This window comes from Oreochromis aureus, linkage group 19 (assembly GCF_013358895.1).
Source record: "Oreochromis aureus strain Israel breed Guangdong linkage group 19, ZZ_aureus, whole genome shotgun sequence".
In the NCBI taxonomy this organism is placed as follows: domain Eukaryota; kingdom Metazoa; phylum Chordata; class Actinopteri; order Cichliformes; family Cichlidae; genus Oreochromis; species Oreochromis aureus.
Genome location: NC_052960.1, coordinates 21,769,283 through 21,793,967, shown reverse-complemented (window position 1 = coordinate 21,793,967; position 24,685 = coordinate 21,769,283). Strand labels below are relative to the sequence as shown.

General features: G+C 42.4%; 1 protein-coding gene across 1 annotated transcript in view; it reads left to right on the top strand.

Moving 5' to 3' along the window:
- LOC116322306 (ryanodine receptor 3-like) overlaps positions 1-24,685 on the top strand; it is a 69,630-nt gene that overhangs the window by 31,439 nt on the left and 13,506 nt on the right. Inside the window, exons 29-69 of the mRNA XM_039603504.1 lie at positions 390-522; positions 1,721-1,824; positions 1,990-2,125; positions 2,346-2,532; positions 2,675-2,783; positions 2,873-2,993; positions 3,503-3,672; positions 3,998-4,218; positions 4,412-4,502; positions 5,200-5,340; positions 5,884-6,047; positions 6,180-6,258; positions 6,800-6,889; positions 7,003-7,149; positions 8,447-8,509; positions 8,667-8,742; positions 9,037-9,160; positions 9,297-9,412; positions 9,523-9,590; positions 9,686-9,807; positions 9,984-10,033; positions 11,034-11,094; positions 12,467-12,705; positions 13,697-13,778; positions 13,869-13,999; positions 14,337-14,660; positions 14,865-15,105; positions 15,197-15,284; positions 15,788-15,880; positions 17,498-17,668; positions 17,802-17,861; positions 17,957-18,091; positions 18,605-18,717; positions 20,292-20,388; positions 21,501-21,634; positions 21,936-21,987; positions 22,072-22,119; positions 22,217-22,316; positions 22,394-22,473; positions 22,555-22,631; positions 23,947-24,020. Of these exons, the coding sequence (XP_039459438.1) occupies positions 390-522; positions 1,721-1,824; positions 1,990-2,125; positions 2,346-2,532; positions 2,675-2,783; positions 2,873-2,993; positions 3,503-3,672; positions 3,998-4,218; positions 4,412-4,502; positions 5,200-5,340; positions 5,884-6,047; positions 6,180-6,258; positions 6,800-6,889; positions 7,003-7,149; positions 8,447-8,509; positions 8,667-8,742; positions 9,037-9,160; positions 9,297-9,412; positions 9,523-9,590; positions 9,686-9,807; positions 9,984-10,033; positions 11,034-11,094; positions 12,467-12,705; positions 13,697-13,778; positions 13,869-13,999; positions 14,337-14,660; positions 14,865-15,105; positions 15,197-15,284; positions 15,788-15,880; positions 17,498-17,668; positions 17,802-17,861; positions 17,957-18,091; positions 18,605-18,717; positions 20,292-20,388; positions 21,501-21,634; positions 21,936-21,987; positions 22,072-22,119; positions 22,217-22,316; positions 22,394-22,473; positions 22,555-22,631; positions 23,947-24,020 (4,912 nt within the window). The remainder of the gene's footprint in view (positions 1-389; positions 523-1,720; positions 1,825-1,989; positions 2,126-2,345; positions 2,533-2,674; positions 2,784-2,872; positions 2,994-3,502; positions 3,673-3,997; positions 4,219-4,411; positions 4,503-5,199; positions 5,341-5,883; positions 6,048-6,179; positions 6,259-6,799; positions 6,890-7,002; positions 7,150-8,446; positions 8,510-8,666; positions 8,743-9,036; positions 9,161-9,296; positions 9,413-9,522; positions 9,591-9,685; positions 9,808-9,983; positions 10,034-11,033; positions 11,095-12,466; positions 12,706-13,696; positions 13,779-13,868; positions 14,000-14,336; positions 14,661-14,864; positions 15,106-15,196; positions 15,285-15,787; positions 15,881-17,497; positions 17,669-17,801; positions 17,862-17,956; positions 18,092-18,604; positions 18,718-20,291; positions 20,389-21,500; positions 21,635-21,935; positions 21,988-22,071; positions 22,120-22,216; positions 22,317-22,393; positions 22,474-22,554; positions 22,632-23,946; positions 24,021-24,685) is intronic.

Sequence of the window (24,685 nt, the reverse complement as noted above, 5' to 3'; positions counted from 1 at the left end):
GACGTGGTCCTGACAACGCAGAAGGGCAGAAAGGGCAGACTGAATCGGGCTGGCTTGCTGGCAGCGTGTGACGATGTCAGGCCTTTTACGCATCAATTAGAAACCGAGACACGCGGGGGGAATTTAGAGTAACACGCATGAAGGAAGTCATTACTGTAAACTCAGTTCCCCAGAGTGAAGCAACAGTTTCTCCAACAACACTTATTATCAGCTGCTTTTCGAGGGACAGTTTTGTAGCCGTATCCAGGAATAAAAGTAGTCAAGTCCACTCATAAAAGCATGACTGCTGCCTGAGAGTCATTTTAAGTTAAAAAGATGCAGTTTACTCTTATTAATATCCAAGTGAAGATATTTGAGCCACTTAGGCTCTGTTTTATCCTACCCTTCAGGAAATTGCCTTTCCCAAGATGGTGGCCAGCTGTTGTCGCTTCCTGTGCTACTTCTGCCGGATCAGCCGTCAGAATCAGAAGGCCATGTTTGACCACCTCAGTTACCTACTGGAGAACAGCAGCGTGGGCCTAGGTGGGTACAGCCATGTTTAGCACAGGAGTGTAGTGATTTACACATTCGTGTAACAAGTGAAAAATCCTCCGGTTTGATCCCAGTGTTGTGGCAAAAAGTCATTTCTGACATTTCTGTGTTTTTTTAAATATCGATTAACTTTATTTATATTGGTAAATACACTATAGTGAAGCGGATTAATGAAGGGGTCATATATAAAATATAATCTAATCTAATATGTGAGTCTTATGTTAGTATGACTTTATGACTCTACATTAAGGTACCCACATTATAATCAATCTTGTCTTGTTTGGTCACTTAAAGTATATTTATAGAACTGTGATGTCATATTTGTTACATTTTTCTGCCCTCTTGGGCAAATCTCTTGAAAAGGACATTTAGATTGATACATTTGTATCGATAACAGTCACGCAGCCAAAAACCGATTGCAGCTTCTACTTTGTGACAGGAATATTTTTTCTGGCTCAAAATAACTTGATATCATTCATTTATATTCTTTATCAAGTCATTTATACCAGTTTAAATTCCCGCAATCGCTTTTTGGCAAATACCAGGAGAAGACACACATCCCTTCCAGGTTGCATCAGGAAGGATATAAGAAAACAATCTGCCAATCAGAAACATGCAGACCTGACCACTGTGACGACCCCCTTGTGAATAAGGGAACAGCTTAAAGTAGCTGAGTGGCTGTCGAAATCTCTGAAAGGAGCCAAAGATCTCTTTAATTTCAGCCAGAGCATATGTGAAAGCTGAGCTGTAGAAACTAACAACTCACTGAACTTAACCTGCAACTACACAAACCAGAGAAAGTGTGTGTGTGTGTGTGTGTGTGTGTGTGTGTGTGTGCGCATGAACAACTTCACTTATTGCTCATAGGTTACAGCAGGTTATTTAGTACTACGGGGAAAAAAATATAAAAATGAAACAACTCTTGTGAGATTAAACAAGCTGTAATATAATAATGTACAGTGCTATGCTATATCCTAATATGACTGAATTATTCAGTGCAAACTGGTAAGAACCCTAAAACTAAGGCAGGTTAGCTTCCTGATACATTTTAAAAAGTGGAAATAGCACCCCCTGCTGTTTACACATTATTTTAAAAAGCACACATGGGCACAGGGTAGCTGTCTGTACAGTAAGACACAACAAAAATGACACTAGCTATCTGAGCCTGTGTGGGTGCATTGTGTTGCAGCTTCGCCAGCTATGAGGGGCTCCACTCCTCTAGATGTGGCTGCTTCCTCAGTGATGGACAATAACGGGCTGGCTCTGGCACTGGAAGAACCTGACCTGGACAAGGTGAGTTTAAGTCACTGTATACTCTTCCTGCTTGATTCAGACAGAAAGACAGTTGCACTTAAGGACCTATACATGCATATTAAGGAAGAGATACCTATGCTAAGACCAACGGGGAGGGAATGCACAGATCATTTGAGCTACATGATGTGTGTAATGTATCTTTAGGTGGTCACCTACTTGGCTGGCTGTGGTCTTCAGAGTTGTCCAATGCTTCTGGCTAAAGGTTATCCAGACATCGGCTGGAACCCCATTGAGGGAGAGCGCTATCTGTCCTTCTTGCGGTTTGCTGTCTTTGTGAACGGTGTGTCTGCATTTATTGGTTTCTCCCTGATTTCATCTCTCACTTATTCTTTCTGTTTATTCTTGTGCCGCTCCTCAGTTTAAACGCACAGAGAAAGTAGCAGAGATTTAAAAGAACTGCCGTCACTTGCTTAAGGCAAAGTCTACTCAGATGTTGTCTACTCATGCTGAACTGCGAGCATATCTATTCTTGCACGTATGCACGTATGTTCGTATTGCAGGCGAGAGTGTGGAGGAGAACTCGAGCGTTGTGGTGAAGCTGCTGATCCGTCGTCCGGAGTGTTTCGGACCTGCTCTGAGAGGAGAGGGAGGGAACGGTCTCCTGGCTGCCATGAAGGAAGCTATTAAGATCTCTGAGACGCCCGCTTTGGACCTCCCAGGCTCCGTCCAGGGAGTTAGCTCTGATGTGTAAGCCATAAATATCAAGCAAATCTTATAAAATCAATGCCAAGGCCTTAGCCTTCAGATTAACTGCTTTAACCAGCCCCTGTTGATTTGTGTCTTTGCTTCAATGCCCTTAAAAATGTTTCTGCTCTTTTCCCACTGTTAGGTCTGGTGATGGTGACGATGAAGAGGAAGTGGTCCACATGGGCAATGCCATCATGTCGTTCTACTCTGCTCTCATCGACCTGTTAGGACGTTGTGCCCCTGAGATGCATGTAAGTTTCTTAGAAAGTCTCATGGGTTGTTTTTCTTGGAATTGTTTTGTTGTATTTTCCTCTGATTCAGTTGCTTTTCCCGCCTAAAGCTCATCAACAAAGGGAAAGGCGAAGCTCTGCGCATTCGTGCTATCCTGCGCTCTCTGGTGCCTACCGAGGACCTCGTGGGAATCATTAGCATACCGCTCAAAATGCCCATTACCAACAAAGGTACTGGCTAACAACGTGACGTGTGAGAATGTGCTTTGTTTTAACAAACGCCTCGTTTTTATTTGCATGTTACAGCATGTCACACACAGCGATTCCCAAACTATGCACGTTCGGTGCAAGGCGGAAAGTTATCGATTTCACTGCTCATGCCTTTTTAATCAGCGCGATGCTTTACCGCACGCTCCCGTGGCTCTGAGTAAGCCAGATCATTTCTATAGCGGGCTGTCTTGCTCTATTGATTGATCTGCATAAGCATGGCAAGACTCGCCTCTTAAATTTGCTGCTGTGAGCACTGCCACACAAGCTTTGTCAGCAGGCCCAGAACCAAGACAACGAGTCAAGGGTCCAGAAAAACTGCTGCGTGCGTGCGGCCTAATGAATACGCATGGCTCTCCTAATTAGAAAAGACTTTCCATTATGAAGTGCCTGCTGTTCCCTGGGTATTTCACTGCTTCACGCCTGCGTGGATCACAAAACTCGTCTTTGTTATGTCTGCTTCAAACTCCTAGATGGGTCAGTGACAGAGCCGGACATGTCGGCGAGCTTCTGTCCGGACCACAAGGCCCCCATGGTGCTGTTTTTAGACAGAGTGTATGGTGTGGAAGACCAGAGCTTTCTACTTCACCTGCTTGAAGTTGGCTTCCTCCCTGACCTGAGGGCTGCTACTTCTCTGGACACGGTAGGTGCAGCTGATAGCAGCGTAGGAGAAAAGTAATGAGTAGCCAACCACCGAACTTCAAGGAGTTTCTGGATCGATAATATCGGGCTCTCTTTTATAGCAATAAGAAACAGCTCATTAAGCCAAAGCTCTGCTTTAAATTTGTTTGATTAATGTCATTGCTCTTTTCTCTTATTAATCAACAGTACGCTTATAGATTAAAAAAAATAGCTGGAACAGATCCATATGTTGTTTCTTTCAAACACAAGTGCCTACTTAAAGTTTTAATCATAGTTTCACTTTATATCTGAGTTTTAACATGTTGTGTGACCTTTTCCCCCTACAGGAGGGTCTGTGTACCACGGAGACAGCCCTGGCTATGAACCGCTACATCGGTTCAGCCATGCTGCCCCTCCTCACCCGCTGCGCCCCTCTCTTCGCTGGCACCGAGCACTACGCCACCCTCATAGACTCCACCCTGCACACCATCTACCGCCTATCCAAGGGCCGTTCGCTGACCAAGGCGCAGAGAGATGCGATAGAGGAGTGCTTGCTGTCTGTTTGCAAGTAAGAAAACAGATCTCAGCCTGTGGAGTTAAAAAGCTCTCCAGCCACTTTTCCAGAAGTAGTAAAGACTAACAACTTATCTTAACCATCTTTTTGAGTCAGTGTGACGCACAAAATTGGTCAAAGTCTGAAGATGTTTAAAGGCAGCCCGGGGGCAGCAGAGCTCTTATCTCTCTCCCGCCCTATCCCGCAGGCACCTTCGTCCCTCCATGCTGCAGCAGCTCCTGCGCCGCCTCGTCTTTGATGTGCCCTTGTTGACTGATTACTGCAAGATGCCTCTAAGGGTGGGCAACAGTTTCTTCGCTCTTTCATTCATTTAAATTCCTCCGTCATCCTTTATTTCAGATCCTCTGTCGCCCTGCCCTCGTGTTTTTGTTTTCGCTGCCTCCCATCGTCCTAATTATTAATTACTTCTTAATCGCCGTCTTCTCCTTTGTTTTAAGTTCTCCCTTTCTTTTCTACATGCTCTTTTTGTGTGGTCCATGTGGTCGCTGCATGGTCACGCTTTGCTCTCGTACATTTATTAGATTTTCAGCTTGGTGGGGAGCTACCAACAGCTCATTTCCACTAACTCCAATCAATGTAATGGTGTTTGCATTCACCCCTCTCGCTCTCTTTCACTCTCACATAAACCCTCCCAAGGTGCCACAGCTGTAACACACCTGTAAGAAGTGTTAATCATCTGGTGTGCGCAAAGTGGGGAGCTATAGGAGGGGAAAAAGCTAAACAAGGGGGTGAAGGAGTGGACTGTGATTACGGGCTTGTTGGCTCTACGTCTCGACTCCATCTCTCAGGCCACAGGAAAGAAACCTTGGAGATGTAATAGATTGTGACTGGCCCACGAAACAGTGTTCCTAAGTTTCATTTGTGCTGATTTTGGAAGAAGCGACTCCCCTGTGCGGTGCCATGTGTGGCAGTGTGCATGCTTATTACCTGTCTTTGAACTCGCTAAGCACGTGTGTCTTTCCCTGTGCCCTCTAGCTGCTAACCAACCACTATGAGCAAAACTGGAAGTACTACTGCCTCCCTTCAGGCTGGGGCAGCTTTGGAACAGCCTCTGAAGATGAACTACTGCTTACCAAGAAGATCTTCTGGGGAGTGTTTGACTCTTTGTCTCAGAGGGTGAGGGAAAGTCCCTCTATTTACACGTATTTGACAAACAGCTGTCACCTACTTGTTAAAGAGCATTTTCTAAGAGTGTAAAGAAACAGCAAACGCTCTAAAAACACGATAAACCGTTTAATAAAAATCCCATAATTCATGCAGTCTTGATTAACATGTATGTATTCGAGGCACTACTTGGGTATAAATAGGTTTAGGTCTATTAGTGATGCAGATGGCTGGACTCAGCACATCTCTCTAAATGCCCACTCACGAAAGAAGGCTTTGCAAAGGGCCGGTCTGAAAACATCAATATCTGGACAGCCGTCATTGATCCAAAGCCTCGAGCATTTTAAGAATAATTCTTCATTAACGTTTCTTCCGCTTGCCTCTTGCTCTTTCTTTAAGACTGGAGTGGCTATACGACTTTATTCAAGTTCAGCTTAAATTAGCAGTGGAAGACATTACTTGCATTTGTTAAGTAACATTTCTATTTGCAGAGCTCTATAGGAGGAGATGCAATTTCACATTCAGTGATGTTGCTTTCCTTCTTTCCTCATGCAGAAGTACGACCCCGAGCTGTTCAAGATGGCCATGCCTTGTCTCAGTGCCATAGCTGGAGCTTTGCCGCCAGACTATGTGGATGCCTCCATTAGTACCACTGTGGAAAAGCCTGTTTCTGTGGATGCTCAGGGCAACTTTGACCCCAAACCAATCAATACGGCTAAGTAAGCCATTTTGAAGCCAGACACCAATTAGAAACCCTTGCACACAAAAAAATGCAGCTACACACTCTGCGTAATTTCATTAACATGCATTTTGCACATACTTGCAGACTAACTGTCAGCTTTTTTTTCTAGCATCGCTCTTCCAGAGAAACTTGAGCATTTTGCCAACAAGTACGCCGAGCATACCCATGAGAAATGGTCTGCAGAGAAGGTAAGAGCCTTCGCCGAGTCAAATGGCTATTAAATGATGCAGTTTTAGAGCAGGCCACTGGTGTTGTGAGAAAAGAGCAGGGAACTGCAGAGGATGATAATCAGTTACATGAAAGTGAATAAAAGTTACCAAATTAAGTCAATACTGTACATCATGATATCAGCTTATCCAATCAGGGTCCCTGGAAGGGGTAGGTGGAGCCTAGCCCAGCTGTCTTAAGCTGATAAGTGGAAGAAAGAGGATGGATGGTTATCATGATATTTTCACAGTAATGCTTCCCCCTTGGCGATGTCTCCTTCTTTGTTAGAGTGGAGGGATTGCTCTGGCATGCTGACAATAACTTTGGTAGAGCCATAGTAGAGAGCTAATGCGCTCTCTTGTGCCAACTGCTTAGCTTGCGTTGTCGCATCCGTTAAAGTTTTTAACGAAAGCTGAGAGCAGCAACAACCATGACTCGGCAAAATATGATGTGTACTTGATCTCGTACTCAGTCTGTCAAATAGTAAATCAGGTTTGCTGTCACTCTCTGCTTGCGCCTCAGGTGCTGCTGGGGTGGAAATATGGAGACTGTGTTGATGAGAAGGCGAAGACTCATCCTCAGCTGAGGACCTACAAAGGCCTGACGGAGAAGGTGCAGTATGAAGAATGTGATATTTGTAAATAATATTAACTTTAAAGAGATTAGGGCTTTTAAGGCTCATGAGGTTTTTTTATTTGTTCTCCATTTCTGTCTCTCTGCTTTAGGAGAAGGATATTTACAGATGGCCTATTAGAGAGTCCCTGAAGAGTATGCTGGCAATGGGGTGGAGTATTGATAGGACCAAAGATGGAGAGAGCATGTCTCAACAGAGGGAGACTGAGAAAATGAGAAAGATATCTCAGGCCTCACAGGTACGATACAGGGATGAGAAGTGTTTCCAAAGATTGTAAGGTGAAAAATTGCTCGTCTCCAGCACAGCTGTAGTTGCTAATTTGCTTTCCTGTTGAGGAAATCTTGCTTGACTTGAGTATGATTGTCAGAGAAGTAGTATAGATGTATGTGATTCCTTACAGTCAAAACACTCAACAGCCACTTTTTAGCCGGACACCTGAATGAATTTAGGCTTGTACACATTGTCATGACGACCTGCTGAAGTTCAAAGGGGATTTAAGTGACTTGCTAGACAGTCTGGTCCGAGTATTTCAGAAACTGCTGATCTACTGGGATTTTACTGGCATCTACTGGGATAGGAACCATCTCTAGGGTTTACAAAGAATGGTCCTAAAAAGGCAAAGTATCCAGTGAGAAGCAGTTATCTGGGCCTCTGTGATGCTAGAGAAAATTGTCAGACTGCTTTTAGTTGGCAGGCAGCAGTGACTCAAATAGCCACTCGTTACAACGACAGCAACATGGTATGCAGAAGAGCATGTCCGAACTTATTGAACCATAAAAAAGATGGGTTACAGCAGCAGAAGACCAGGTACCACTCCTGACACCTAACAGGAAAGAGATGCTACAATTTACCCAAGCTAACTAAATGTAAATAATAGAAGATTGGAAAGATGTTGTCTGATTATATGATGATATGATCAGATGATGGTATAAATAATTTAAAGCATGGATTCTACAGCACGATCTTATATGGACGGTTCAGGCCGGTGCTGTTGCTGTAACGGTGTTGGAGATATTTTCGTGGCATCCTTTGGGCCTCTTAGTCCAGGATTTCATAGATGAACGTGAATGAATTCATCATTAATGGATGAATATATCCCACATACACATTTAAGCAGGTTAAAGGCACAAATGCAGAATCCCTGAGATCCTAACAGAACTTTGAATGCTGAACGTCTACCTGGTAGTGCTACAGTGCTGTTTTTCAGCTGGTTTATAGGTTAAAATGAGTTAATCATACTGTTACGTTGTATGAATTCTAAACAAGAATTTATTTACATTTCAGAAGCGTGATCTTTTTTTTATCTAATCATTACTTGTAAATAATCTTAGCAATGTTAGCTTTATTTACTTTACATTTTCTAGTTTTCCTACAGGACCACCAACAGCACAGTACTAATGTTACTAATCACCTCCTTCAATAAGCCCAAATGCACAGAACACAGGCTATTAAGTCTTCTGTTATCCAACGTTCGATTTACAGATAACAGCACAATCAAGCTCAGATTCTCACCGCAAACTTACATCTGTTTTCAGGCTAACGGCTTCAATCCGAGCCCAATAGACACAAGCAACGTGGTTCTATCCAGAGAGCTGCAAGTGAGTGACCCCGCGTTTGATTTGTTGCACTTCTTCCCTTTTTCATGTATCAAAGGACGCCTCAATCTGAATGCGAGATCAAAAGCAATCCTTCCTGCATGCAAATGAGTAATGTGGGCGGGATGTGCGTCTCACTTCTTTTTGTCTTCTTTTCAAGGGGATGGTGGAGGTGGTGGCTGAAAATTACCATAACATCTGGGCCAAGAAGAAGAAAAGTGACCTTGGAAGTCGAGGTGATTTGCTAATGAAGCTGATCAGAAACGCGTACTGCTTAAAGACGCATGAAAAGCAGACAGGAAGAGTATGTGTGTGTGTGTGTGTGTGTTGGGTGGGTGGAATTAAAGTGCTGCGTTGTTGCGTTTAAATGTGTTTGGGAGCATATGCACGTGTCTGCCTCGCTGGTCTTGACTAACTCGATTCAGCCGAGTGGTGCTTCCTCTCCGGTTTGCCATCTGCCTTCACGGAGACGCTCAGCGGAGAGAGACGTGGCTAATCGTGTCTGAACAATAAGCTGCTTGTGGTTTCAGGAGGGGGAACACATCCTCTGTTGGTGCCCTACGACACGCTGACGGCCAAGGAGAAGGCCCGCGATCGAGAGAAGGCTCAGGACCTTTTTCGCTTCCTGCTAATCAATGGATATAGCATCACAAGGTCAATGCAAACAGAAGCTCTCTCTGATGTTGAGTTAAGGTTTTGCAGAAAATTTGAATGAATTTCTAACTAGCTGTGGAATCCATCACCAAGGTTTTACCAACATTTCATTTATAGACATCTTCTTATGTTGCAGAGGTTTGAAGGACTTGGAGCAGGATTCCTCCTCCATGGAGAAAAGGTTTGCCTACAAATTCCTCAAGAAGCTGCTGAAATGTGTTGACTCAGCCCAGGAATTCATTACCCACTTAGGTATGACAAAAATAATACTACTACTAATAATAATAGTACACAAGATATGACTAAAGCAGACTATAATCACATCAAATAAGCTTCTTTTTAAATAAATATTCTCAATCCAGAAGCCATGGCTGCCAGCGGCAAGACAGACAGGTCACCTCATGAGCAAGAAATCAAGTTTTTTGCCAAAGTAAGAAAGCGGCACAAATACTGCATGTGGAGAACACATTCAAACATGATGCGATTAACCTGACCTGGCTTCTCATCGTCTTTGTTGCCCTTCAGGTGCTCCTCCCACTCATTGACCAGTACTTTAAGAACCACTCTCTCTACTTCCTGTCCTCCCCTAATAAGAATCTAAGCAGCAGCGGCTATGCCTCCAACAAGGAGAAAGAAATGGTCACCAGGTACCCATTTAGTTGATGTACATGCAACAGTGCAGCATGTTGCATGACTATTTCTTGTTGCCATGTTCTGCTTGATATTAAATTGAACTCTTAACTTGAATTACTACTTTTCTGTTCGTTTACTAACCCTGATTTTCTGATTTCATTGCTATTTCTTTAATTCCTCATGCCTCCAGCCTCTTTTGTAAACTGGCAGCTCTTGTCAGACATAGGATTTCACTTTTTGGTAAGCCGACTACTAGTATCTGGTCAGGTGTATGTGTATGTGTGTGTGTGCTGCCCTATGAGCTTTGTTAACATCACCTTGAACATTTTCAGCTTAAAAATGTAAACACAGATCTGAGAGAAAGAGTCAGGCCTCAAGGGAAGAGTTCTTGTCCAAAGCTCCTGTAGGATGAGAACCTGAATGCTTTACTGATAAACATGAAATATGACACCACTTTAGCTCAATATAAATATTAGAAGCAGCCAGCCTGACTTTGCCTAGCATCTTTTTTTTTTTTAGCTATGTCACTAACTTAGTTTATGTGCTGACCCAAAGTTACTATAATTCCATAACATATGCAAGAAGAGGAGCTGTTTCAGCAGCTGCTGGTGCCAGACTCTCTGCCTGGCGCCATGCATCAGACATGGCACAGGGATCTGAAATACAAGAAAATCTAATTGGCTGCTGGCTCTCGAGTGGGAGTAAAGCGAGTCTTTATTTCTCTATGTTGGAACTCTTTAAGTAATTATCCATATTCTAAGTCTTTGATGTTTATTTATATTTATATTTTTATCCTCTTAAATATTCTTTATGTTAAACATTGTATTCATTTTATAAATGCATATAGTCTGGAAACTGAGCTGTCATCTGATAAATTGTCCTCTGGGGACAACAGCCAGTGTCTTGCTACTTCTAGTGCAGTGATCAGATAAATGCCTCCTGTGCCGTACTTGTTACTATCCTATAAGTGAATCTGGATACATTTTAACAAGCTAATAGAAACAAAATCAGACAATATTCAATAGTTTTGAGTCTGTACTGCTGTCATATGAATCAAATGGAAATTTCTTTGACTGCACATCCAGCTAAGGGTGCTTCTTGAATGTTGTGTGCTAGTCTCACCACACGAGCGCTTCATCTGAGAGGCTCAATACAGATGAATGAATCATTCTAAGAAAAGAAAGAAACGAGCGTGTATCCACATCATGATGATGGCTTATGTGTTCTTGGTGTTTCGTAGGGAGTGACTCCACCACCATGGTCAGCTGTCTGCATATCCTGGCACACACACTCGATACCAGGTTGGTGCAAATTTTCGTGCTAACTTTAAAAATTAAAGGAGATCAGTTTAGCCATTTACAAGTTTATGTTTTTTTCATTTGCTAGTCACTTTGTTAGCATAACTTGCACTTTTAAGACTAATGGGAAATGCCAAAATACACATTTAGTTGTTGTTGTTTTTTTTAAAATTTTGACTCCAAGACACATAAAACAATAATAATGAGTATGTTAAGCACATGTTTCCAATAGGAAACTGGAAAGTTATGATTTGATATGATGTTTTCCTCCTCATACTCCAAACCTTATCCCTGCTTTAATTAAAAGCCTGATATGTAGAGCATTTTATTCCCAAAGACAGAGATATTTTCTCTTTTTTTCCTGGCTCTTGGCTAGAATGTTTTATTTCTGGAAAAGTAGATTCCCAAATGTAAAAAAAACAACAACCCCCAAACGTTTTTGAACCCAGCTTCACTGAATATTCATATTCTGGAATGTATTCAGATTAGAGCACATCTGGATACAAAAAAGCCAATTTGCAAACACAAAAACAAATACATAAATCTCTCACACAGGAAGGTTTCATCGTGATATTTATTGTAAATATTTACCTGTTAAACTCTGAAAAACAGAAGATTTTAAATGTCAAACTGTTATCTCAGTTGTGGTTAAACAATAATTGGTTTGAGAGGCACTGAAAAGCAAATCTAACCTCTGCTGAGCCCTCGAGAGACGCATATTTGTCTTTTAAACAGTTTTAATTCGGGAGTCTTATGGGAGGCACTGGCATTAACAAAGAGCCTCCTTTGCCATTTAAATAAGCAACACAAATTTCATGCAGCACATGTTGCCCAAGGCTCACGGTGTTCTTTAGAGACAGTGCACTGTTTCCTAATGCAGCGTACACATAATGAGGCTAAATTTGCAACATATTATTGCGCCTTGTTTGTGCAGAAGAGCTACAGCTGATGCCCACAGACTCTGTCTTTCATTTCTCCTTCCTTCTGGGATACGTTAAAGCTTAACAATAGGCAATTCATTTGCCAATGTTACAAACTGTGAAATGCTCAAAACAGACATACTAATCATATTAATGCACCGAGTGCTGTGCCGTTTTTCTTAGGTCTATAACAGGCATACTCACCTTGGACTTAAATATTCTCCTTAGTTTATTAAATAAATCATTCATGTTGAGTGTGAGGGCAGTCGGGTCGATACTCACACCTCATATTTCATGACTAAAGCCTTCACGTGGTCTGAGATTGGAATAATTGCGTTTGTGAGCGCGCTCCACTGTGGGTAAACAATGTCGTCCTTTGCATGCCAATCTGTCCGCCCTTGTGTTTCTCCTCATTCGGTTTTAGTTGTTCATCACGCTCTCGTTCACCCTAACAGGACAGTGATGAAGTCGGGCTCTGAGCAGGTGAGGGTGGGGCTGAGGACGTTCTTCGAGAACGCCGCAGAGGATCTGGAGAAAACGTTCGAGAACCTGAAGCTGGGGAAGTTCACCCACTCCCGCTCGCAGATGAAAGGAGTGTCACAGAATATCAACTACACCACCGCAGCTCTGCTTCCCATCCTAACTGCTCTGTTTGAACACATTACTCAACACCACTTTGGAGTCGACCTGCTCCGTGAGTCCTGACAGCAAAGGAATGATCAAACGTGTTGTTTGAGAGGTTGCAAAGGAAGGAAAAAATAGTCAAATGTCAGTGTTAAGTTTATTGTAATTCATGATTTTATCTTTGTAGAGGTTTTTCACAGTCCATTAGAATATCATATCAGTTTAGCTTCACTTTAAATTTTATCTAATTAAGTACATTTGCCCAGAGAGTGACCTGACTCTGGTTAGTACCCCAGGTCACATTTCACTCATTCTGCTCCAGAGACATGCTCAGTCATGTGAACCGGGGAGTTTATATCCTTTGAGTGAGTATTTGTAACATATAGTACTATGCAAAAGTCTCAAGCCACCTCACATTTCTATATATTTTGCTTTTAAGGAGTCGGACGTTCTTAGAATTTTTTGTCGTCTTGATAGTTTCAGTTTTTCTGAAGATTATTCAAAGTTTTCCTTTGGATGCTATTTTTCCACTATTATCACTCCAGTCTTTATACCTGGCCATTTGCAGGAATGTTTACCAATTTCAAATCTTTAGGCACTTTGTTACCACACACATTTTCTTCACATTTCTTTTAGCTGACTCTACAAAAAATGCAGAAACAGACACAGTTTTGTAGACATAAAATTATATTTTTTGCACCAAAGATCTAATTGCTGAAAACTTGGCATGTCTTGGTATTGTCACGGCCGGGCAGCCGGTGTGTTTGCAGTGTGGACCCAAAAGCAGACTCGGGAGAACAGGAAATGAAGAGTAATGAAAAGCAAGTTGTTTATTAGGCTGAAAACCAAAAATAGAAAACACACAGCAAGGTGAAACAAGGGCGGGACTAAACTAGAACCTAAACTGGGAAAAGCTAAACTAACTATGAAAACGACGACATGGGAAATGAACACGAAACTGAACAGGAACATGCAAAACGTAGATGTGAGATAATCCAAATTCATTCACAGATGCCAACTTTACTTCCTCCAGCTGATTTCTAATCGTTCTATTTTCCTAGTGGATGACGTCCAAGTGTCCTGCTATCGAATCCTGACCAGCCTCTATGCTCTGGGCACTGGGAAAAACATCTATGTAGAAAGGTATCATAAGGTTAAATGTTGTATTCACTGATGAAAGCTCCAATAAAGAAACATGCTGACCTTTAATTAAACTCTCTTTGTGTCCCTCAGACAGCTGCCAGCTCTCGGTCAGTGTCTGGCAACTCTGGCCGGCGCCTTGCCCGTTGCCTTCCTAGAGCCGCAACTCAACCCGTACAACCCCTGCTCAGTTTTTAATACGAAGAGCGCCAGAGAACGAGCCAGTGAGTCATATGTAATTATTTCAAAATAAAAGAGATTCTAAATTCAAGCATTTATCATCATGACCTCTGTTTGCTCTCAAACATTAGGATTTATGAATCGCCTTAATTATCACAATCATGCGACACAAGATTTTATAAAATTGCAAATACCCCCTATTTGTCTCTTTTTATGTCATCTTCTCTTATTGTCTAATAAGCATCTTATTGATATGAATGATGCCCAGTAGATGGATAGTGATGATATTATGGGGTGTTCATTACTGATGTTCGAAAGAAGAAATCCTAAATGTGCTGGTGTGAATTAAATCTTCAAATATCAGCACCTGTTGTGTTTTAGCCCTAGGAATACAAGACTCAGTGGAGGAGATGTGTCCTGGCATGCCACGGCTGGACCGCCTCATGAAGGACATCAATGACATGGCAGAGTCTGGAGCGCGGTACACAGAGATGCCCCATGTGATTGAGGTGGTGCTGCCCATGCTGTGTAACTATCTGTCCTACTGGTGGGAAAGGGGTCCTGAAAACCAACCGGCCAGCGGGGGAAGCATCTGCTGTACCACAGTCACCTCGGAGCACCTCAGTCTGATTCTCGGCAACATCCTCAAGATCCTCAACAACAACCTGGGCATCGATGAGGCTTCGTGGATGAAGAGAATTGCAGGTGTGGATCTGTGAATGCTGCCACTAAACACTAAATGACTGAGTCATGAGGAATGATTAAGAAAACGGGGAAATATATTTACCATCATTTTTAGCTATGCAAATGTTTGCATGCTAAATTCGAATTTGATCGTGGTAAACATTATATCTACAAAGCTTACATTAAAAAGAAAATATTAAATTTTTTCTGCCTCTCACTGTTCAGTGTACGTACAGCCCATCATCAGCAAGGCCCGTGCAGACCTGCTGAAGAGCCACTTCCTGCCCACGCTGGAGAAACTAAAGAAGAAGACAGTGAAAGTGGTGGCTGAGGAAGAGCTCCTCAAGGCCGACTGTAAAGGAGACACTCAGGAGGCCGAGCTGCTCATCCTGGACGAGTTTGCCGTACTCTGCAGGGACCTGTACGCGTTTTACCCTATGCTCATTCGTTATGTGGACAACAACAGGTCAGCTCGCTGAGCACTCACTCATGGAGTTATTTTAAAGATGCATTTTGAAGTTGGTTTAAAGTGTAATCATCTGTCTGTGCCACTGCAGGTCAAGGTGGCTGAAAGAACCAGATTCGGACTCCAATGACCTCTTCAGGATGGTCGCAGAGATATTTATCCTTTGGTGCAAGTCACATGTAAATGTTCTGATTTATTACATGTTATGTGTCCTGTTTCCCACCCCTCACCCCAACCGGTTGTAGCAGATGGCTGCTCCTCTCTGAGCTGGTTCTGTTGGAAGTTTCTTCCTGTTAAAAGGGAGTTTTTTCTTCCCACTGTCGCCAAAGTGCTTGCTCATAGTAGGTCGTCTCATTGAATAGAATAGAACTTTATTTAACCCTATGGGGATGACCCCTCAGAGAAATTATGAACACCAGTTCACCTTAAATACAAATTAGAAAAAATACCAAGCAGGTACAAATAATTAAGAAAAGAATTTTCAAAATAAAATATCAGAAGCAGCAAGTTCTTGGGCTTTTATCACTATTATTGTAGGGTCCTTACCTTACAGTTTAAAACACCTTGACTGTTGTTGTGATTTAGTGCTATAGAAATAAAATTGAATTGAATTATACTAAGAAAGGTCAGAGAATCTTTATGACCAATAATACATATTTATAACCTTTTTTTTTTCACCCAGAATTTCAAAAGAGAAGAACAAAACTTTGTGGTCCAGAATGAAATCAACAACCTTTCATTCTTGACTGGAGATAATAAAACAAAGATGTCCAAGGTAGGTTTCAATAAACTCTATCCACTTGTTCTTGAATTGACAGTTCAGTCGATTAACGCTCTGTTACTAATCATCGGTGCGTTCACCAATCACGACGCGGAAGAAAAAATATTATGTCTGTGTTTCAGAGACGCAGGTAAAAAAGACCAGACTTAAATAGTATCAGTAGGATGATACATGTTAACATCAGCCGTGTTAACAGATTAATTTTTGTGTACATGTGCTCATATGTTAACATGTTACATGCAGTGGAACAACATGTGTAAATACACAAACACACAGTTCAAAGTCACAAGTGGAAGGAGTACAGCAGAAAACCTTGTTGCGAATAACAAGACTATATTGACCCAAACCAGCCGCCCCTCCCTGAACCTCTGGAGGTTTCTTCCTGTTAAAAGGGAGTTTTTCCTCCCCACCCTCGCCACGTGCCAAGGATCTGATTGTTGGGGGGACTGTTGTTGTGATTTGGTGCCATATAATAAAAACTGATTGAAGTTGAATAGAACTGAATGTTAAAATGGACTTGTGTGTATGCGTGTTAGGCACATGTGTATGAATGTACTTGCTTGTTGCAATAACTTGGAGAAACTAACATTCATCCCTCACTAAATAAATATTTCTTCATATTTTCAGGCCCTGTAAGCATTACAGGGGTTAGCGCGTTTTATTTCTTGTCTGCCTGCTTTAGATGTTTAAAGGCAAACAAATGGTTTTCATTGCAGTGCACGTCCACGCGAGGACCGTGCGCTTCCATTAATTGCCCTCTCGTCCTTTTTCTTCTATCTGTCTTTCCCTCTCTGTCTCTCTCTCTGTCTCAAACAGTCCTTTAAGGAAAAGGTAGAGTGATGCAGTGCATGAGCTGTTTACCTGCCAGCTTATTGGCTTACATGCTCTAGTCGCCAAGCAGAAAAGCCAATAGCTTGAGCCCCTGTGCTATATAGTCTGCAGTGCAGTTATACATTATGTCACCCAATTATTTGTGGCCTCCATTCATCACCTCGTTTGACGTGGACACTTTGGTCATTCCTCATTGCCGTGTGGGTGAAACGTGTCTCATCTAGAGTAATGAAGCCCAGCCCGTGTGTAGAAAGTCTTGTGGTGTGTTTGCTGTTGATGGATTGTGATTCTCCGGTGTGTTTAGCCCATACTTGAAGCTATTTATATTTTTGTCGATGTGTGATAACACCGTGCGTGTGCGTGTCAGACTATATATCTATGTTAGTATGGAGATTAGCGTTTTCTCAGAGCCAGCATCTCCAGTTTGGCTCAGAGAAGCAGCCTGCTATTCCTGCTTTTCAACTGAGGTGTGAGACTCCATTCTTAATGCTTCAGTAGCACCCGTGATTTAGTCCAGTCACAGATTTTTGCCAAGGCTGAAAAAATAAACGCTTCAGTCGCCTCTGGCTTTTGCTCAAGCACAGTGTGAATGCTCCCACTGTGGCACAAAATACTGTTAAGGTATCAGTGTAAATGTAGAAGGGAATTGTTTTGGGTGTAGCATTAGTCTCAGCAAAAAGAAAATAGTGTGCTCCACCTTTTAAAGACTAAATATATTAACTGCTGAAAGCTTTTATTTTCTAGTGTGTGTTGTCTGAGATTAACACTGTGAATTCACAGTCTGGGGGACAAGATCAGGAGAGGAAGCACAAGAAGAGGCGAGGTGAGTTCTACTCCATCCAAACCTCACTGATTGTAGCCGCCCTGAAGAAGATGCTGCCTATCGGTCTTAACATGTGCACCCCGGGAGATCAGGAGCTCATCTCTCTGGCTAAGACACGCTACCTCATGGTGAGCTGTCGAGTGAAACACATGCATGCAAAAACATAACCTCCTCGGCAGAAGCAACAATTACTGTGAAAAGATTTGAAGAGCTTTGATATGAGGCATTGTCCAAGATTTTCTTTTCCTCGTTGAACAACAGAAAGATACAGATGATGAAGTTAAAGACCACATTCAGCAGAACCTGCACCTTCGCGAAAAGGTGAGCAGGTCGAAATGAGGTTCATATCTGTGAGTAGATGCTAGCTTTAGTGTATTCCTCTGCATCTGACTTGCTCTTCTTAAACATACTCGTAGTCTGATGACCCTGCCGTGAGGTGGCAGCTCAACCTGTACAAGGACATAGTGACGAGGACTGAGGGGCTTTCAGACCCCGAGAAGGTGGTGGATCGTATCCAGAGGATCTCTGCTGCCGTCTTTAACTTGGAGCAGGTCAGGCTCTAACATTTATATGGAAACAATATGAGGTGTATAATTTTATTAGAAGTATTATAAGTATTAGTCGTGTATAGCCTGTTGGTAAAGTTGCAGGATTAAAGGTGCACGACTGTCTGCTTACAAAAATATGCACTTATTTCAAATACACTGCTTGGAACAGAAATATATTTTAGATATGGCTTTTGTTCTTTGTGCCGAGATTATTCTCCCTCTGTTGTCCCCCCAAAAATCTTACATGGGTGACAAATCCTGGAGAGTAAAATTGCACCTGGCCACTTTACCATTTCTGACTCCCACTCTGCTGTGGCGTGTCCTTTCCATTACAAACAGCCAGGTTTAGGATGAGTCAGCAGAATACACTGCTGAGGAGAAACCAATTATGTGTCTGATCAAAAGTTCTAAGCTGGTGTGTGTGTGTGTGTTTTTTCCTCTGGCTCGCTTGGTAGAGAATGCCATTTGAGTGTGTTATAGAAAAATCTTACCCCTCAGTTTCTCTCCCCTCATTAGGTGGAACAACCACTGAGATCCAAAAAATGTGTATGGCAGAAGTTGCTGTCCAAGCAGAGGAAGCGCGCCGTTGTCGCCTGCTTCCGAATGGCTCCGCTTTACAATCTGCCGAGGTATGACTGCGCCATAACATTAAACCGACATTGTTTACACCTCCCATCGTTGTCTCCAGGTCTCCGAACATTTGAAGCAGCTTTGTAATGATGAAACCAGGTGACGCTCCAGCAGAGGGTAGCACAGACCTTCCCGTAGTAGCGCTATCAGATAGGAGAATGCTGCAGAAAGGGCATCCACGCACTCTGCCATCACACTTTCCCCTTCTTCTGTCTGACTCGCTCTCTCTGACCCTGCATTAATGCGTAGCCTCCCCTCGGTTTGTAGGACAAATGTCTAGCCTATAGCTGTTATCAAAGAGTAAATAAAAACATTTTTAAAAAAGGGACACAAGCAATTTCACGCCCTGCTGCTCTGTAACTCAATCACAGGAAGTCGGGCAGGGTGCTACAGTAAGGGGGAAAACAATTACGAGGCCCAACCTCAGGGTGGCCGTCCTCAATATGTTCTCAGACGATGCCACCCGCCTGCCTGACAGCATGACTCATTTATTTAGAGTTATTGACAGTGAAAAATGCTGCAGCATAGCAAATAATTGCTAGTTAGTATTTGCAGTGCGGGAGCAATGATTGTTTTTCTTCAGATTAATAGATTTGGGTTAGGGGGAAGTGTGTGATGGCAGCTCTTCCAAAGTTTGACACATTCAGATGTCATTTTTCTCTATTGTCTCTCTGTTTAGTCTCTATTCTCTCCTCAGTGTCACATTCTATTGTACGTCGTCCCCTTAGGCACAAAAATAACAATTACTTCCTGAATTCCTACCGGCACATTTGGCTGGAGATTATGCACGAGAACGCAGACTGTGACAGTCTGCTCTCAATGCTGACGGTAACGTAGCGCTGATCTAATGTTGTTACTATGTGGCCTGCTAACCCTCGCTCTCCCCTCCCCCCAGAGGCATGATTTCTGTCACATTTTAGCTTTCCTTTTTCCACTGGTCCATGTATGTGCAACAATTTAACGAGCCACATTGTAAAGAATTGGTTCAAGTAGTTTGAATTTTTGCCATTTCTTGGCTGACTGAGATGAGAAAAATGAGGCTACTCTTTCGACACCTCTTAGTTAAGGCTCTCCAGACGCTGCTGTGTTCACAGACTCGGTGCAGAAGCAACTGGCTTCAAGTCATTCGGAGTGGAAGCTACAAACTAACGTCCGACACTTGTAGCTGTGTGACGGCGTCTGACTCAAGGCTAATCAAAAATGAGCTGGCCTCTAATTTTTTCAGACCTGCAGTAATGCTGCAGCAGTTGATCAGTTTTCTGGCATTTGAGCACTTGATCAACATTTGTTTATTTATTTAAATGCAGATTACTCTGCCTGTGTATAAAGAAAAAAATGTAATGTGGGAACACACTATCTGCAGATTTAGGCCAGAAATAAACAAAAAGAAAAAAAAAACAACAACTAATAAAAATAAAAAGATTTGCTCACAGGTGGCCTGTTAGATCAGTGCTCCAAACTAACTGATATTAACCTCTCCTGAAGGGACTTCTACCATCCTTCTCTCCAACTTCTACCGTCCTTTGCTCTGCTCATCTTTAACCCAGGCTTCTCTATTCTTACCCCTCCCTAGGCATCGCTCTATTAACCTCTTCCTCCTGGCCTATCAGAGAATATGGATAGAAACAGAAGAGTACTCTTTTGAAGAGAAACTAGTGCAGGACCTTGCAGTAAGTACTTGTGCTGTCCCTTCGGTGCCCTTATGTCGGCACCCATGTGCTGCGGGAAGCAGCGCGTAGCTCACACCACTCTCTTCAGTCATCCGCAAAGTGGTTTACAGCTAGGCCCATTTGTGGTAAGCATGACATCACTGCTGATGTCAGAGCCAGCAAAGTAGTTTGATCACTGTGGCCCATCCAAGCAGAGGCAAGAAAGCATCCTGTCAGGATGCTTTGACTTCCATTTAAAGTTGATGAAAGTTCAGATTCTTTCCTGGATTTTCATTTCCATTAAGCTCCACAATCAGGACAGCAGCTTACTGTTCGACATGCGATATATTACATGCGGCATATTGGAACAAACTAGGCTGTGTTTGTTTATTGAAAAAGAAACTTTTTCAATTTATAAAGATTTGAACTATAAACTTTCTTCTTAGCATATTCGTATCAATGTCTTACTGTATCTTTATATTACTGATGAAGTTACAGTGCGATAGATGAAGAATGTCAAGATTCAGCCAATCAGACACACGTATTTATAAAAACATTAAAAACCAATTGTTCCAGTAAGTAAAAGAATCATGAAGTGGTTATATACGAGGGTAAACTGGGCTTGTGGAGAGTCATGCTTAACTCCACTCACCTTTAACGCTGCTAAACACCATCAATCGTGTGTGTGTGTGTGCGCTTGTACCAGCGCGTGTGTGGTTGTTGCATTTGCATGCATGTTTTGTGCATGTCTTTTTCTCCCATAGGAGTTAACAGTTGGACCTATTATGTTTTTCCATCATATGTATGTATGTCGTTACAATAGAGATTTCTCATATTAAACGTCGCCAACGTTTCAAATAATCAGCTCTGGAGATGTGCAGGTAATCCATGTGAGCCAAAAGCTTAGGCCTTAAATTCTTCTAAGACTTCTCTAGACTTCTCTCACCCACCTGCTGTTCAAAACTTTAGTTTGTCAGGAGCAGCAAGACGATGAACTGAAGGGATCCACCAAGATCCAGAGATAATAGGATGTTATGCTAATCATGTGATGCTGGGAATGAGCATAATAGGTCCCCTTTGACATGAACTTGTAAAAAAGTGTTGTGATACACATTTGTTGGGTTAAACGTTAGCCTGACTCATGTGGCTGTGTCCAGAAAATACAGCCTAAAGTGGAGGAAGAGGAGGAGGAGGAGGTGAGAAAGCAGCCAGACCCTCTTCACCAGCTCATTCTGCATTTCAGCCATAACGCTCTGACTGAATGCAGGTAAATATACGCTCACTCTCACACACCTGGCCACCTGGCACTAACACAAGTTGCTCCATCTGTGCTACATAATTGTTTTGGCATGCTTCTCAGCTATTACAGAGAGCAATAAGCTAAACCATCGTCATATTTTACACTATGAAGAAAACGGAAGCAGCTTTTCAGTGTTTCTCTGGTTTATTTGCTGCAGTGGCTATAAATGCGATCACTGCCACTTATTATGTACAGATTTACAGTAGAGATGTGAAATAAACAAGGTACAAGGTTCAATAAACAGATATTTATCTCCCTTCTTTGTTAGTTCTCTGGAAGAGGATCCCTTGTATATTGCCTATGCAGATATGATGGCAAAGGTATCTCATTGAATCTCATTAAATTGCTCTTGTATGCTTCTCGGCAGAAACATGCAGCTCTGATAGTCTTTTTTTTCTTCCCAGAGTTGTGCTGAAGGTGAAGAAGAGGAAGGAAAAGAGAAAACATTTGAGGTGCTCTAAGTTTTTGAGGGAATGTTGTTCAAGATTCACCTTTTTTTTTCTGTTTTCAATCATATTCAGAGGTGGTGCATGTCATAATGTCCTACAGGAAAAGGAAATGGAGAAGCAAAAGATGCTGTATCAGCAGGCCAGACTTCATGACCGAGGGGCTGCAGAGATGGTGCTTCAAATGATCAGCGCCAGCAAAGGTAAGAAATCAAATGCCTGACCTGTCTGCCTTCCTGCAGTCTATGTATTTAGATCAACTGTCATCCATGATCATCAGGTCGACTGGGTGCTACGGTAACTGTCACGCTCAAGCTGGGCATCTCCATTCTCAATGGAGGGAACATCCTGGTTCAACAGGTAACACAGTACTCTTCACGTCTAGTCTATGCAGTTAACAGCTTCATCTTTTATCTTAACTGTACTTTTCCTTTCATGCAGAAAATGCTGGATTATCTCAAGGAAAAAAGAGATGTTGGCTTCTTTAAAAGCTTGTCCGGGCTCATGATGTCATGCAGGTACTGGAGCGATGAGTGATTAATACACAGTAAACTTATTTTTTATTGCAATTGCAGTTCAAACAGTTACCTAGTTTTCCTGCCTCAGAACTAGCCATTTTTTAACTTCCATTTTGACTATTCTGCTTTACTTTCCCACAGCGGTACATTGTTATCAATCAGCTATAACATTATGACCACTGACAGGTGACGTGAATAACACTGATTCTCTTTATCATGGTACCTGTTAATGGGGGAGATATATTAGGGAGCGAGTGAACATTTTGTCCTGAGAGGATGTGTTAGAAGCAGGAAAAATGGGCGAGTGTAAGGATTTGTGCAAGTTTGATAAAGGCCAAACTGTGATGCTTTGACAACTGAGAATCTCCAAAATTGCAGCCCTTGTGGGGTGTTCCCAGTCTGCAGTGGTCAGTATCTATCAAAAGTGATACAAGAAGGGAACAGTGGTGAACTAGCAACAGGGTCATTGGTGGCCAAGGGTCACTGATGCATGTGGGAAGCTATGGCTGGCTTGTGTGGTCAGGATGTGCTACTATAGATCAAATTGCCAGAAAAGTTAACGATAATTCTGAAATAAAGGTGTCAGAATACACAGAGCATCACAGTTTGTTTCCTGTGGTTTGGTATAGCTACAGACCAGTCAGGATGCCCACTGCGAAAAGTGCCAACAATGGACATGTGAGTGTCAGAAATGGACCATGAGGCAATGGAAGAAGGTGGCTTGCTCCTATGACCAGGACACGTGGATGGGCCGGATGCATGCGCGTGATCAACTGGGGAACACCTGACATCAGGATGCACTATGTGAAGATGCCAAACCTTTGGGATCATTTCTGCTGGGAAACCTTAGGTCCTGCCATCCATGTGGATGTTACTTTGACATGCACCACCTACCTAAGCATTGTTTCAGACCATATACACTCATTGAAATGATATTCCTTGAAGGCTGTGGCCTCTTTCACAGGATAATAATGCAAAAATGGTTCAGGAATAGTTTGAGGGGAACAACAACGAGTTTGAAGTGTTGACTTCACCTCTGATCTCCTCACTGCTATGCAGCATCTGTGGGATGTTCTGGACAAACAAGTCCAATCCATAGAGGTCCCACCTTGCACCTTACAGGCCTTAAAGGATCTGTTGCTAACAACTTGTTGTTCAATACCACAACACAACTTCAGGGGTCCAGAGGAGTCCATGCCTCAATGGGTCGGGGCTGTCAAACAATATTATACAAGTGGTCATAAAGTTATGCCTGATCGGTTTATTTTCCAGAAATTCAGATTACTTAAATGTCACCGTCTTTCTCTTTTGGCAGCGTTCTGGACTTGAACGCTTTTGAAAGGCAAAACAAAGCTGAAGGTCTGGGTATGGTAACTGAAGAGGGATCAAGTAAGTGTGACTAAAACACAGTTTTAGTGTTCCAACTGTTTCTCGTCCCCTTTTCATGGAGACTTTTAATCACCTTAATAGGAAAAGCAACAGACAGCATATTTGCAAACTGGCAATGTGCAGAAATGTACAAATTTGCAGCTTTATGTGTGCAGCAGATTGACCTTTATCTTCTTCCCCACTCCATCGTGGACGATGTCACTTAGCAAACAACCGGTATTGTAACGTGTCGTGTCCTACTTAGTCTCATTTTGCTGTTTTTCTTAAAATTACAGCCACAAGGTTAGCTTGGAAAAAAAAATCTGCTCTTTAGTTTGTTGTTGTACATCTCCATATCACGTGGGTCCTTTGTGTTACGTTGTCACATCATCATGCAGGCAAACATGTGCTACTGTATGTCTAAGTCCTGTCTGAGCCTCGTCTGCAACTTAAGAACACTCAGTTTGCATAAAAGCTCACTTTTTATAATCAGAGGTCTTTATTTAAACCGATGGGTTGCATACAGTATATAAATATGCTTTAACCATACATATCCCAGCTCATTTTCACCTCATAAGCTCAGGCATAAGTGATGGTAACTGCTAGTACTAAACACCTGCCCAATAAGCAGACTCTTTTTGAGACTTACCGCATGTCAGTGTCGCAATCCAGTGTGAGTATGTAAA